Source organism: Eutrigla gurnardus (genome assembly GCF_963514095.1).
Source record: "Eutrigla gurnardus genome assembly, chromosome: 21".
NCBI lineage: Eukaryota > Metazoa > Chordata > Actinopteri > Perciformes > Triglidae > Eutrigla > Eutrigla gurnardus.
Window position 1 is genome coordinate 7,750,622 of NC_139932.1, and position 16,337 is coordinate 7,766,958.

Consider the following 16,337-nt stretch of genomic DNA (forward strand, 5'->3'; position numbering starts at 1 on the left):
GATTCAGGACATTGATCAATCAATTCAATCAAATCAATTGATTTGAGGCTTTTTAAAATGACAGACTTTCAAAAGGCTCAAGTCAAACAAGTGAAATCGCAGGTTATTGGAGTCGAACCCGAGACTTGCTCAGAGTTGCCAGTGCTTAGATTACCCTCTAGTCTCTGCTGGGGGCTAATGAACAGACAACGCCCTCCTGGTGAGCCTGCAGCTGCTGCTCTTGGTGCAAACAGACACACACAGCCGTTTTGATATGAGTGGACACGTTCAAACTCCATATGCATCAGCATAAAGTACATTTCAAACCCAAATGGGATCGATCACAACAGAGACGCAGCAGGTGGAGATCAATTGACTCAGCATTCATCACCAGCTTGTTTCCAAATTAACCTCAGAGTTTTGGGAACATCCAGTTCCCTGGTGCAACACGGGCGGGGGATTGATGCGCCGGTATGTCAAGGCGCTGTTATCTTGGGCGTTTTTTTTTAACAACATCATCAATACAGTGGTGTTGAGGTTGGAAGACGGATTATAGAGACCTGATCACACAAATGGCTTCTCCCAGTCTCTATGGTAACCTGTGTGCATACTGCAGTGCCTGGAAGACTTTAATGGCTTGTCAAGGCCATGAGAGCGGTTCAGCGGTGAGGCATCTCCTGTCTAAGCCATGGGTGCCAAACAAAAACTGCAGGGGAGAGCATCTTCCCCCCTGCCTAGTCTGAAATACGCTTGAGTGCAGTTCACTCACTGTTGATAAAGAGGGTGTAACCCCAGCTGCTCCACTGAAAAAGTCTGTCTGGATGTATTAAAACAGATAAGTGGCATGCATGGACAAAGACAAAGCGTCTGTAGGCTGACCCATTAATATGTGACTGTTCAGTTACAAGAAATTCTGAGTTTTTCTTTCTGGATTCAATTCTTTCCAATTAGTTCAAAATCAAATACAACCACAAAATGTCTCCGCCGAGTTTAGAATTTAATGAATCAAATAATATGTAATGCATGCATATGGATTTCGTCATATAATATACTTTTCCCCCCACAAGTGTGAATCAAAAACGGTTTTGTACAAACTAGTGCTCTACTGCCACCTTGTGGAAATACTTCAGTACTGCACATTTTGACTTTGATTTGACCTGATAGGATCACAATGGACAAAACTGAATCAATTCAAATTTGATTAAATTATCAAGTTGAAGATATAAATTGGACGTTTATAGAGTTTGTGCACACATTAATTAAAATATGAATGAAATGTTTTTCAAAGATTAAGATTATTGTATGCCAAAATGAGGAGAGTTGTGAAGAAATTAGCCCAGGGATCAACAGCAAGTATAGAAAGGGGTTTTTTTTTTTTTGCCAACCAGACAATGAGTTGTTATGAATATATGTAAGAGAGCATAAATATTTTACACATCCTCATTTAGTTTTTAAGTCGCTTCGGTCAATATGCAACATTAAATATCTGGCTGATGTTGAGATAGAGGTCAATGACATGAGAATTGTGTCATTTAAAATGTCTTTCTTTGCAAAATGAGAGATAAATTGGCTGATTAAATACCTTTGAGACACGAAACAGTCCTCTGTAAAGCTTCTTCTGCAGACTCTTTGGGTCATGACCTTTCAATCAACAGATGGATCTTTTTGCTAAAAACACTGAGGGACAGTCCTGAGCCTCTCGGTCTAAATTAGCTCCTTTAAAAAGTCAGCTGTGCAACACCTGTTGGATCTTTCCACAGCCCCGCCCACACAGCCAAAATGACACAGTCATTCAATTAATAAGTAGCACAGCAAACAAAAGAGTTTACATTCAGTTGTTCAAAAAAAAGTGTTCAAGTTAGAATTAACTTGATTTAAGGCAGATTATTTGACATTTGCGAAAATAATGAGGCAAATCTTAAAATGTGTTTGGATTTATTGGACTTATTTGGAGGATTTTAAACCCTTGATCACAAAATAATGAAAAATAAAAAGTTTGTGGCCAGATAAAACAAATCCTTAACACCTGTACATGTAAAAATACTGTTAAGATGACACAAACACGCATAACTGCATACTCTAGTGGAGTAGTGAAATAAACACCACTACATCCCACCAGATTTAACAAAGTCTTCAACCACACCACTAGTGAATACCAGCATCATTAAGTTATTCATTCAGGATGTTAGCATGGTTTGATTAACTTCAGTCCTTCCAACAAGGAGCCCCCTCTCAAATCCACACACACTCCCTGCAGGGGAAGCTTTGACATAGTCCTGAATCATCTTGGCCCGGAGTGACCCTTCACTTCCAGGAGCCGGACTTGCCCTTGGCCCCGCGGGACGTCTTGGATGCTTTGGAGCCCCTCTGGTGGTCGCTCACCCGGTTCCGGAGCACGTAGATGTCGTACTTCTGCCTCTTCAGCTTCTCCGCCAGCTCGAACTTCTCCGCGTGCAGCTGATGGAGCCACTCCCACAGGTCGCGCGCCTTCTCCGCCAGCTTCTCCTGGTTCAGGTGGTCGATGTTGAGGGGCTTCCGGCGCTCCATCAGGGCCTTCTTCTTCTCCTCCCGCGCCGTCAGCTTCTTGCCCTTCTTCTGGTCCACCTTCTGCAGGTAGCCGCCGAAGGACTTGTTGGTGAATATCTTCTTCTTCTTCGCCTCCTCGTCGGCGCGCAGTTTGGCCGCGTCCTCCTCGCGCCGCGTCCTCTCCTCGGCCAGGCGCGTCTGGCGCTCGCGCTCCTGCTCCGCGCGGACACGTTGCTGTTCCGAGCGGTCCGACCGGCGGCGTTCAATGCGGCTGCGCAGCGCCACCAGCTCTTCCTCCTCTTTCTGGCGGGTGGAGAAATGCGACTCGATCAGGGTCTGGAGGTCGTTGAAGTCCTTTTCTAGTCTCTTGCGGTGCAGGTCATCGAAATCCACCTTCTCCCCATCAGGGAGTTTTGGAGGAGCAATGTTTGGCACGTAAGTTGTCTTCGGGCGCCATTTGGAGTCCTCCTCATTCTCCTCTTGGTGCTTTTCTTTCTTCTCTGCTTCATCATCCTCCTGCTCCTCTTCTTCTTCTTCCTCCTCTTCTTCTTCCTCCTCCTCCACCTCCTCCTCCTCCTCCTGCTCGTACTCCTCCACAATTTCCTCACTGTCTGACATGATGGTATACCTCAGAGGCTTTCTAGGGAAGAGAAGGCAAGATGAACACCAGGACCAGCTGATGGTGACTGGGGTCTCCAGCCAGCCTGAGGGGGTTTTAAGGGTTTGCCTTGACCATGTGACCCGAGGCCGACCAGAGTCTCCAGAGTGTAGGTCAGCAGCAGGGCAGATTTTGAGACAGATGGAACAGTCTATTTTCTCCTCACCAAACCTTTAGCCCCCCCGGCTCTCTCCTCCTCATTCCTTTGTAAGGACAAGATGAGAGACTATTTCAGATGCGCACACACACACACACACACACACACACACACACACACACACACACACTTGTGCTCTCCAGACTCCACAAAGCAAAGGAACAAATAACATCCACGCTTTTAAAAGGCCGACTGAGGCTCCGGCACTGATGAGAGAGACGTGGAGGCAGAAACAATGTGCTGCAACTCATCTGGTCAGTAGATATTTCACACACAATTTGGGGGACCCGCTAATCCGTCGTGATGGTTTAAAAGCCACCGTGGCGTTTAAGAAGTTCCATTAACAAAGCACGTCGCAATCTCTTAAGTACGTCAGAGCCGGGGAGGATTTTAATGACGGGAAGTTACAGCTGTCACATTTTCCAAAGTGAGCCATAGAAATGACTTGGAATGTGCTGTGACATTAACAAACCAAACGATGCTATTTTTATTTTAAGCTACAAGAAATAACACTGTGATGAGCTGTATGCTGCAAATAAATGAATCAGTCTTAATTCTTTGTCTTTTTTCATTTATATATATTTATAAGTGTGTGTGTGTGTGTGTATTGTGTATTTGTATACCAACAGTTGTTCCTGTAAAGAAAAACAACACGAGTGCCAAAAAAGACCCTCAGCACGAACAATGACGCGCAAGATGAGCTTTACTGCTCCAGCCATGTCTCCACTTTGGAATGTGATTAAAACATTCTTGCTATTGGAGGCTTTCGGCTTTCAGCGCTGCGCGGCTTAAAGTGTAATTGCTCCCGCGCTGCAACACTTCGGGCGCTGATGTCAAGAATTCGTGTTCCCAAGTCTTGAGTCGTCGCCGGAAAGCGGTCGAGCGCCGTTTGTGGAGGACGAGATAACTGACGGGGAGAGACAGGTGCTCTGCTGCGTCTGAGAATCTCAATTAAACGTGTTAAATGCGCCTCCTCGGGATACACTCTTCTGTACATGCATGTGGAAGATAACACGTTATCTCTTTCAGTCTTAATATAAGTCTTCTGGGGCTCTGAGGGAATGACCCGTGGCCGTCCCATCCCATGGTGGACTGAGCCCCGCTGAGACACGCCTGCACAACAGCAGCTGGTTCCATAGAATCCTTGGTTCCTGGTGGCGAGGGACAACTGTGTCCATGAGCAATGAAAGGCAACAAATGAAGGCTAGAAATAGCCACACTCTGCAGTAAAGCCAACATTCATGTGCCTTAAACATTACATTCTCTCTACTGGCCATCAGGGGGAGACTCCTCTGGTTGCAAAAAGTAGTCTGATTGCATGGAAGTCGATGACAAAATGACCCTATTACTATCTCTAGTCTTTTTCAATACAGCTTGTTGTTCATTTAGTAAATGATGGTCCATTTAGATAAGGCCATGTATGCTTTAGGGCGGGGCTACTTTGTGATTGACAGGCTGCTACCATGGGGTTATCCAGTCTGGGAGTTGATCATCTCATAACCCTTTCATTGTGCGTTTTAACTTGATGAAAGTTAGTAATTGAGTCCAACAGACCATAAAGCAGGGGATGCTTTAGGGCGGGGCTACCTGGTGATTAACAGGTCGTTACCTCGCTACCAATGCAATTAGCTGCTAAGACGAATTCAACACAGCTATAAAGTTGACTTTGAATTACGAGGCTAACTTTGTTAGCAGCTTCACACCAGAATCCAGATGGATCCAGATCCAGTAAGGGGGCTGCTCGGGGTGCCGCTTTTGATCATCAGATCCACCGCAGTTCACTCGCGGTCACTTCCCTCACTAGTTGCAAACATTCCAAGGTGTTGATGGTCAAAATGCTGAACTCACAGCTTCAAATCGGGAGCCCACAAACCAGCAGGTGACCATGACTACGTCCACTCCTTATAATCTGTGTGTTTAACAAAGTCCACAATGAAGTTGTTGAAGAGGTTGACATCCTTGTAGGACATTTTCAAAATAAAGGTTGTTTAATATAAATAACGAAGCAGCATCCAGAGTAAAGCGGTCTTTGAAATGGCCTTATCAAAAGCCTTTGATTCTATTTAACCATTTATCCATGAAAAGTCTGCAGTTCATGGAAAGAAGCAGTAGTGTGTTTTACTTCTTAACATGTTCTGTTGAAAGAAAGTAGGAAGTAAATGTGCATACACTAGAAAAACAAATGGGAGGAAATAAAATGCATATTCACTCCCCCAGCATGACACATGCAACCTCAATTTAGATTGAAGGAGCCGGGAGTGAATCTGCAGCTCTATCTGCAGCAGCTCATGTGGTAACCCTTTCTTTGCCACAAACTGAGCTTGCACATTTGGTAAAGGAAACAAACTATGGAAATAACCAAAATGCATTATGTTTTTCATCCCCATACAGTGAGAAAATGTTTTGTATGGGCTTTGCATGAGGAAGTTACAAGCTTCTATAAACCTGGATCATACAGCTAATTGATTTGTAACATGCATAAAAATGCAGACATGACAGTGTCTTTCTGTGCCATGATTTATTTTCATACCTCATGACACTTTTATAGTGAACACACGCTGCGGTTGTGTTGCAGTTGTTGAAAGTAGTCCATGTTGTCACAGATGGAGAGCTCACGTTTGTTATTGCAGAGTAGCAAGAAAACAAATTACCTTTTTAATTTTCATCTAGATGTCACGGTTATTTATTTCAACACTGAACGGTACAGGGATCCGAATGAAGCGACGGCAGGTGAGTTTGACGCCAAGATGGTGGCCGGCTGGAACGGAGAGGGCGGAGCTTGGAGTTGGTGGACGGTGACCCCGGATAAAGGGAGAAGACAAAAAGAGCGGGAGAGACGATTGGTGCAACAAGGAAGAACCATCCAGAGCAAAGGTGAGGATGAGAGTTAGCTGTGAAGTTGACCTCCAGTTATGGAAGCTGTTCAAAGTTTGGCACCAGAACCCAGATGGAGCCGATTCAGTGAGGTCGCCGTTCTGCTGCTTCCTTGTGTGTTGTCAACATTAGCCATATTCTGTTTAAACCTGGTCTGTCACCATCAGGCTACACTAATATTATCACTATTTTAGTATTTTGTGGGTTTGAATTTCTGACTCGTGTGATCTAAACATTTGTAATAACTTCAGAGCGTTGTAACGTCCCAAAGTAAAATCAGCTTTTCTTAGAAACCAGCGCCTCGAGGAGCCACCGTCAATAACTCAGTGCTTTAGGGAAACTCACAGTGGTCTACATGTGTATGGATTGATTGTTTGGATATTATCTCATAAGTGTTTTGACAACCATTCATAGTATGTATTATGTATATATTTGAATCTAATACGGAACATGCAGGGCGAGGTAACCCTTTCTTTGCCACAAACTGAGCTTGCACATTTGGTAGAGGAAACAAATTACGGAAATAACCAAAATGCATTACGTTTTTCATCCCCATACACAAAATGTTTTATATGGGCTTTGCATGAGGAAGTTACAAGCTTATATAAACCTGGATCATATAGCTAATTGATTTGTAACATGCATAAAAATGCAGACATGACAGTGTCTTTCTGTGCCATGATTTATTTTCATACCTCATGACACTTTTATAGTGAACACACGCTGCGGTTGTGTTGCAGTTGTTGAAAGTAGTCCATGTTGTCACAGATGGAGAGCTCACGTTTGTTTGTTTTTGTGTTTTTTTTAAATATATGTTCATTGCTTTTTAAAGTTTAAGAAAAATACAAGACAATCAGAAAAAACAAACAAAACAAAACCCTCCCCGCACCCGAAAAGAAACAAATAAAACATGAACAGAATCAGCTCATCTCATAAGAAAATAATAAAGGCCACAGTCATTACAATAAACTAAACATATTTAAAGAAAACTGTATGTAGCGCCCTGCTATAAATGATATGTTATTTCATGTATTTGGTTTACAAATATTCAGTATATTTTGCAATATTTCCTGTTAAATTAGTTCTATGGTGAAATAACCTTGAAGTAATAGAGAGAAATTAATAAGTCCACTTCATTTGGGGAAGGTACTAAAATGTCCCATGTTTTCATGGTCTGTGAATGTCTCATGACATTTCTTTTGTTTATTTGAGTAATCAGGTATCAATCTGTTATTAGCCAATCCGTGCCTGTCAGAGATGGGAGTCAACTACCTACCGGATTCGGAAGGGGGTGGGACTAAAAAATAAAGAGCGGAGACGAGGCTCGGGCTAGTAACGGGGAGAGACGAGAAAAAAGAGTGGCAACACCATGGAAAAGTAGTAGTAAGCTATTTGAAACCGTTTAAAGTTACTAAAACCTTAAACCGGAAGGTCTGTTTGTGTGTTACCGGTACCAAATGTGGAAGTAAGCCAAGTTCAGAGCTGTTTCAGCCGGGAATTGAACCGAGTGTACGAGACGCCATTGTCGTTGTGTATCGAGCTAGAGTTAGCCTCGTCTCTGCTAGCTGGAAGGAGACCGCGTGTGTGAGGGAGAAATATTTTGCGCCGAGTTTCCAGAGTGAGTATGAGCACTATTTGAACTGGTAATAAAATGGAAATGTATGAGAACGAATAGTGAGTTTATTAGTGTTTTGAATTTATGCTCAGTGTATCGCCGACCTACATGCCTGCCTGCCGGTTTGCCTGCCGCTGATCTGCTGCTGCTGTAGAGGGTGCTCAGGATCCCCGCTGTCGCCAGAGAGGCTGCTGCTGCACGAGGACGTGTCAGCAGGACTACTTTCTTCATCTCCTTTCACCTTACTCCTCTGAGCCGAGGGTTTGAGGGAACTCTGGTTATCCGTGAGTACTGAGCAACACTTTCACAAGGATACATGAGCTCCAACTCGACATGCGCGCCAACGATATGGTACCATAACTGACTTACAAAACCCCGGGTATTTATTTATTTTTCATTTAATTTCTGAACTCAAAGGTCAGCAGGTCAAAGGTAAAGGGTGATTGCCTATGTTTTCTTTCCGTGTAATAAACACTTCTTCCTGTTGCAATGTGTATTTGCAGTCACAAATGTTTATTTGAATGTGGTGTTATTAGGGCTATAGTGTGTTAAAGGTACATGCATGGGAGTATTAAAGTTCACAATAACAATGTAGCTATAAAATAAGCTAACCAGGCCTCTCTGCACCCTAGGCAGAGTCATACGTTCTAGTTTAAGTAAACACATAAAAGGTTGATATTTTCATGGACTCCCTCCAATTCAGCTCCCATGCTCGAGGTGTCATCAGGTATAAGGGGTTTTACCATGACAATGCTGTAATAAAATAGAGTTGGTTGGGAATGCTACACGTGGGGGCTCGTCCGGGATCTTACATTGTTTGGGATTTTTCATTGTTTACTGTTTTCTGTAAATGTGAACAAAAAGCTAGAGTTAATGCTAACTGAAGTAGCTATAGCCCTGTAGCCACTAAATTTTGAAGTGTGTATTTTTTGTGACTGTTTTTGTAAAGCTAAAAAAAAAATGGAGTCAGAACAAATATTCAAATGGTGCGTTGATAAAGGTATGGATGTTAAGAAATCACTTGTGCTTAGTGAGGTTTCTCTTGAGGTTACTGATGAGACCATTTATAAGGTACGTGATGAAGCTAAAATATTTGGTCGCTCTAAAGTAAGAGGATGGGGTTTAGCATACACTAACAAGCAGTCAGTCTTAGTGGAAACCACGAATGACCTGACTCAGGCTGACCTACCTGAACAGTTGGTAGTGGGAGACAAATCAGACCTTTGGGTAATTAGTATCCCTGACACTCCACATTCCCACGTACCTGTTGACTAGGGTTGGGCATCGTTTGGATTTTACCGATTCTGATCCCGATCCTCTGTTTCGATTCCTGTTCTAAACGATTCTCGATTCTGATTCTTTGAGGTGCAGGTCAACAGGTCCAGTGTTGCCACAGTTACTTTGAAAAAGTAATCTGACTACTGACTACTCCTTTAAAAAGTAACTTAGTTAAGTTACTGACTACTTGATTTTAAAAGTAACTAAGTTAGATTACAAGTTACTTTATTAGTTACATTCAACAGCTGCCGACTACCGATTTGGCCAATACTCACTTTATTGATGTTTTTCTAACAGTAACATCAACAATGTATCCACTGACATTTTAAGTTGCACTTGAAAACTATGTCCTGATAGAAAATACATGTTTTTTATAAAAAACTTGACTTCACTTAACTTAAATTATTGTTTGCATATTGTAATGGCAGTAACATCATGAATGAACATTTTATGAATATTGAACCGGCATTAGAGCAGCAATGATTGGTTTTATGAAACAAAGGATGAGCACAGTCCTCAAGTATGAGCGGCGTGATGACGAAGGGAGGGGGCGGGGCCAGCAAGCAGCGAGACATTTCTCCACTAAACACTCTCAAGAGAGACTCCGCTCGCATTTCAGCACAGAGTTAGCAGGAGCTCCGTGAAATCGAGAACTCGTCTTGTTTATTCACACGCTGCGCCTTTTCACCGTCGCCGGGCGGGACCTGCTCTTTTAATGTGGTTGTGCCATTGTTACACCCCACCCTTTGGGGTGAACAACAAACCACCATTGACCCCAATAAATAACAAAAAGACACCTTTTAAAACCATAAAACTCCACATGATTTAATAACAGCCAAATGCAACATACACATGGCCGGTATTCCACAAGACATGACAAAAACTGCACACGAAAAAAAGGCAGCAAGACCGGCAGCATCTGCACAAGAGGCCTTCCTTCTACTGCCGGCACTGACGCTTTTAAAGATCTTCCTCCCAGGACAGGTGCACCTCGTTGTGGGATTAGGCTCACCTGCAGCCACTGGAGGGGAAGGAGGGACAAGAACACAGGGAAACATACAGCCGTAACAGCCATGCTGTGACTCTAAATGTTTTTTCAAGTTTGACGTTGTATTCTTGAAAGTAGACAACACTTTGTTGTTAACACAGAGTGTACAACGAACCTTTATGTTGCCATCTTTTGCTGAGATGAAGTCTAAATAATGCTTGTATTTCCAGCTGGAAAATGCGTATCTCTCCCCCTCCATTATTTACGTTTCTGCCGGTATAGTCGACTACACGCGACCGTCCGTGAAGGTGTCGGCTAACCCACGTCACCCCCCTGAGACGCAAGAAGAAAGCAAAATATTTTTTTTTTACTGACGAAAATAGTAACACACCGTGTATTTGGATAAGTAACTTTAATCTGACTACTGGTTTGGCAATAGTAGCGCGTTAGACTACTCGTTACTGAAAAAAGTAGTCCGACTACAGTAACGCGTTACTAAGTAGCGTGTAGTTTTCCACATATGTTGCACTGTGCTAATCCATCTTTGTTCAAATTAAAATGAAGCCAGACTTTCGAGCGGCGTCTTCTTCTGCCATCCATGTTGAGTGAGTGACGTTCTTCGTTCTATCGCGGAGTCTCCGCACGCCGGGCGGAGTAATACAAACAAAGTAGTACGAGACACACACTCACAATACCTTACAATTTGGTGTAAACAAATAAAAAGTGCATATAGGTTTAAAGTAACCTTTCTTGTTGAGGGAATATAGGATGACAACAGCAGAACTGGCAGATTTTCAACCTATTTAAGATTATGCAAATAAACAAAAACACAACCCTCTTCAGCATGTGTGAATATTTGCCCATTTGCAAGAAAACAATGAAACTTAGGACTAACTGGGATAACTCCTCAAAGGAGGCATAAACTTATTAAATGTTGCTATGTAGGAACAAAAGTGCATTCACATTGTCTGGATCAAGGGCGGTACGCCTCTCTTCAATCAGTCTCCCAGCAACACTGAAAGAACGTTCGGAGGGAGTACTAGTTGCTGGGATTGCCAGCAGCTTCTTGGCAACTGGCACTAGCCCACCTGACATCTCCTGCCAGACACCGAGTAGAGACTGACTGCGGGTCATCTTAGGGTTGTTCTGTAGCATGTACTGTAGCACCAACTGTCTGCCCGATGCCATCTCTTCTTCACCACCACTGTCCTCCCTCTCCACTTCAACACAACTTGCAAAGAAATTGTGAATGTGAACCTCTGTGGTCCCTGTTGGTCCTGCCTCTGGTGGTGTACCTGAAGGGAAAAAAAAAAGACAGATTGTTATAGAACAATGCCATGTGTGAGTGTGTGTGAGAGAGAGTGAAAGAAAAACATTTTGTAATAATGTTAAGAATGTTCAGTGAGTGCTGCTTTGCTGGTGCTAGCGCTATTCACCCTCTTCCTCCTCCTCACGGACTCTGACTCTCTCTTCTAGCCCTGTTGTCATGAGTGCTGCCAGGGTGTTGATTACCTCCTCATACTCCTGAGTGTTGAGAGTTTTCCTCAGAAAACTCCTCAGGCAAGGAGAGAGAGCTGTGGCTACCTTATGATACAGGTGGATTTTGAATTTCAGCTCCACTGCCTGGGCTAACTTTCCTTTCAGCTAGGGGGGGGGGGGGAGAGAGAGTGAAATCACATAATGATAAATGCAATGGTGTCATAATGATATATGCAACATCATTATTACAGGGCATAGACATTCTCAGGAAGACAGGTATCGTGTGGTTTATTATGATTTTTAAGATGCTTTCCTGGTTATAATGGGTTAAGCCCTGTTATTGGATGGGACCAAGCTCCTGTTAATACCTGCTACTTGAATGACCTCCAACTACAGTAAAAATCAGCAATTTATATATAACCTCTTTTACAATCATACTGTCCTCATCCTGGATCAACAGCCCCCTCAGGAGGGTTGCCTTGGATGGGAGGACGAGGTGAAGGGTAGGTGTCTTGTCAGTGGAGAGGTGCCTGGTAGCCTCATCAAAAGGATTCAGGAGTTGGATGAGGTCCTCCAGACAGGCATGCAAACTGGTTAGGGGTGAAAAAGGTGACAAGGTAACATGGACACACGGCATGCGCCGAAAAGTGCTTTATTATAATAGCATCCTTCACTCCTAAATCTCTCATCCTGAAATCAGAACATATAAGACGCATCAAGTTGCAAATTATACAAAATATAAATTATAAAATATACAGTATGTCCCATTTGCATTAAGCAGAGAACAGCTGTATAGCATAAAATATGAATTTACAGGTACAGTATCAATTCCATTCACTTAACTATTATGTGTTTGATATATATTAGGGGTGGGACGATACGGGTAACTCACGATTCGATACTGTGACGATATTTGGCCCACGATAACGATGATATCACGATACACGATATCTGCGATATTCGATATATTGCAAGAAATTTCATCAACGATATATCACGATATGTGACTGAAAAAGAAAAAAATATGCATAAAAAATTAATTCCAAAACTTCGTACAATGTACAAATGAATAAACACTGTCCAGCTGGACACATTAAAGTGCATGAACATTAATAACATGTCTTATGTAAACCAGGACAGTGCTTTCTGATACTGAAAAGTCAGTAGCAACTTGTTTTATGTAAACTTGGGCCCGTTTTAGTTTAACAATAGCTAAACAAGATAAGAATAACATCAGAATTAAATGAAATATTGGGCACATTTCAGTATGCAACCAATTACGTGCAGAGTTATGTTCACCCATCCAGTACCTGGGAAGTCGGGCCTCAAACCGCTTGGAGCTCACAGCAACACCGGGCAGCACACGGCTCCGCGGATCCACACATGCGGACCCTCTGGCGGACGGTAAACACGCGCCGCCCGGAATCCTGCCCGTAAATAGGCAATCGAGCCCGGCCGAAAAGTGGGTCCTCATGCCCTCAATGCTGTGTGAAAAGCGCTTGAAGCTCACAACAGCACCGGCCAGCACACGGCCACGCTTATGCGGCGTTCACACCGGACGCGATGGACGCAAATACAATCGCGTGAGACGCGCGCCGCTTGATCATTTTGGATTATTCGCTTCATTCGCGCATGACGCTCATTTTTGAACCGGTGCTGCTCTAGCGGGGGAAACGAGGGCAGCGCCGGCAGGGAGCCGGCGGGTCACGTCGGCGGACCCTCCTCCTCCGCCTCGGGGTACCCGATGCCAGAGTCCGTGAGCCTCTAAACGCTCGGAATCCTGTCCGTAAATAGGCAATCAGACCGGGCAGCGGGCGGCCCCCGCGGATCCGTTCCGGAGAACGGTAAACTCTTAGACGCACCGACGGGAGTCTAAAAAAACCCGTAGACCCAAAATATCGATATTTGCCTTCAGTGTGTCGATTAATTTATTGCGACAGAGAGCACAACAATATATTGCAATATCGATTTTTTTTCCCACCCCTAATTCAGATCCCAACTGACGTTCGCTAACTTTACTAGCAAAGCCCTGTGTCAGAAGCTGAGATGGAGAGGGGTTCGCCCTCCTCATTGCTGATTGGTGATAATTGTGCTTCCGTCACACGTCACTCTTGTCAGTCATTTGTTGTCACGAGAAGAGAGTGGCGGTGATAGGTCTAGGTCATAGGACTAGAGTGTAGTTTTGAGCATAGACATCCTATAGACTACGGTTTTGAGGTTCACAGTTTCACTCGCTCGTTGACATGCTCATCCCCCCCCCCCCCCATTTTTTTTCTCCTCGGATCTACACTCTAATAAATAAAACCTTGGGTCAACACAAAAAAATATGTTAACGTTTTCCACTAGAATTTTTAAGTTAAGCCTGCTAGCAGAATTACATTAATTCAAAGCGATGTTTTGAGTATAGTGAATTAGCTTTTAGGCCACAATAAAACACATTTCTAAGTAACATGAACTAAATAATTGTCAACATGAACGCATGTATTTAAGTTGATCCAACATAATGTTTTAAGTAAGGTGAAGAAGCTTTTTGGCCACAATAAAACACATTTCTAAGTAACATGAACTTAATAATTAAGTTGATCTCTGCAACAGTTAAGTTGAGCCTTGTCCTATAATACGGGTATTTTCCTGTTTCCCAGGAGGCTAAGTTGCTCAAAATTCCAACCTTGGTTGACAGAAATTTAGACAGTAATATTCAAATTAATTAGAACCATTTATTAAAATGAACAGTAGCACTAAATCCTTAAAAGTGCAAACGGCAGCATTTGTTGGCTACGTTCTCCTAAGACACAAAACAACATGCACTCAGAAGCTTTATGACGAGGAACAGTGTTATAAAATTAAGTAAAACCCTGTGCATGAATCACCATCCTTTGACTTGTACACATGAAAATGATTGAAAACAAAAGACAGATGGCTGTACATTAAAGGCACTAATTTTAACATCAAATGAGCAAAGCTTCTTTCAATCAACTATGGCAGACTGCTCACACTCCTAACTAACTTCAGCAAAAATATCCAGCAAAAGAAGGCACTGCATATAAAGTTCAAAATACACTAACACCCTCAGAGAACAGAGGTCATCCTTTTCTATGCTGATAACTTCCACTGATTTGGTTTTCACTCAGTAGGTATTCATACTATCACAGAAACAAAACAAGGTGTGTGTGTGTGTGTGTGTGTGTGTGTGTGTGTGTGTGTGTGTGTGTGTGTGTGTGTGTGTGTGTGTGTGTGTGTGTGTGTGTGTGTGTGTGTGTGATGTGAGAGAGTGATGTGAGCTTCTCCCTCGCGCAAAGGTCGATCAAGTCCGCTCTAGCTGGCTTTTTGTCCATCGAGATCAAGGCATAGCTTCTGGAATGCCTCAAAGGTAAATTTCAACTGCTTGGGATAGCTAACGTTAAGAGCATAGATTACTCCCATCAGCAAAGCACAGGATCTGGCGACATCAATCCCCTGCAGGATCTTGGTTCCCTCGACAATGGTTGCACGCCCATCACCGATGACGGCAATCTTCATCACTTGCATCGCGGAGGAGCTCATCGTCTGCGTTGAGCTCCTCCACATCCTTGCAGAAGAAATTAATAGGTGTTAGGATGTATAAAATACATGGCTCAAGCTCTTCAGGGTGACATGCATAAGGGAATGCAGGGTAACCATGTACTTCAATGCCTAGCCCACAAGAGGCTGGTGCACGGGATTGAAACAGCCATATCTCCACGTGGGAAGGCTACAGACACATGCAGTTCAAAAAATTAAAAGCGTACTCAATTACTTACGTGGTACTGTTTGAAAAGGTCCTCCTCCTTCTCTCCAAGATAGACTATGAGGCAGCGAATGGCAATTTCTCTCCGCCTTTCAACTGTGTTGTCCTGATTCATGGAAAAAATAGATCAGGCGTTCAATAAAAATCAGATGCAAGTGTAACCCAAATCATGACAATTTGAAAAAAATGAGTGTTAGTTAGGGACCAAGCCATGCCTGCTTGCAGCGTTAATATGCAATTGACCTTGTTCATAGCAGCCATTTTGACAATTGACATGAAACAGTGAGGCAGAAACATATTTAAAATAAAGGTCTATTCATAATAAAGTTAATCATTATACCTCAAGAAGCATGTCCTTAATGTGCCTTATCTTCAGGCCTGCAGCTCCTCCTTTTGATTGGGTCAAGGCCATCAATTTCGGGGTGCATTGGTCAAGCTTGGCCAGAAAGGTCGATTCAAGGCTAACTGTTGTTATCCTCTTGAATTCTTCACTTATCTACAGGGCACACCAGTATGAAGGACCAAACGTGACATAAGTATAAATAAAAAAATAAATGAATAAATAAATGCAGAAATAAATATTAAAATGTGAAAAAACAAGTAAATTTTGGAAATGAAAAAGGCTATTTCTGTATTTTTACATGTTTTTATTTCTACATTTATTTATTTATTTTATTTCAATTTGTGGACATACTGTATATCCACATTGTATCAATCCACAGTACAAAAATAATGGTTTAATAAACATTTTATAATCTCACCTGTGCTTCACTAAAAAGCGCAGGCCAGCGAATCATGCAGTCACTGATGGCAGGGGCCTCTTTCACTATTTCCTCCCGACGAAGGCTGAACGTCTTGGCCATTTTCTGAGCTTATCTGATTTTCTGATTTTATCGATTCGTTGTTGCAGCCCTGGTGTACTGTAACTTCAAATCAAACATTCAAATGAAGTCTTTTTAACTAATTATTTATCACATTAACTGTCTTAACATGAATATTAACTTATTAACCCTTACA

The 16,337-nt window shown here is 42.8% G+C and overlaps 1 protein-coding gene across 1 annotated transcript; it reads right to left on the bottom strand.

The window, feature by feature from the left end:
• Window positions 1–1,852: 1,852 nt before the first annotated feature.
• Window positions 1,853–3,123, bottom strand: tnnt2c (troponin T2c, cardiac; the record flags this gene model as incomplete). Its single annotated transcript, XM_084038941.1, has 1 exon — window positions 1,853–3,123. The coding sequence occupies one exon, from the start codon at window positions 3,121–3,123 to the stop codon at window positions 2,284–2,286; it is 840 nt and encodes a 279-aa protein (XP_083895067.1). The 3' UTR covers window positions 1,853–2,283.
• Between the last annotated feature and the right edge of the window lie 13,214 nt (window positions 3,124–16,337).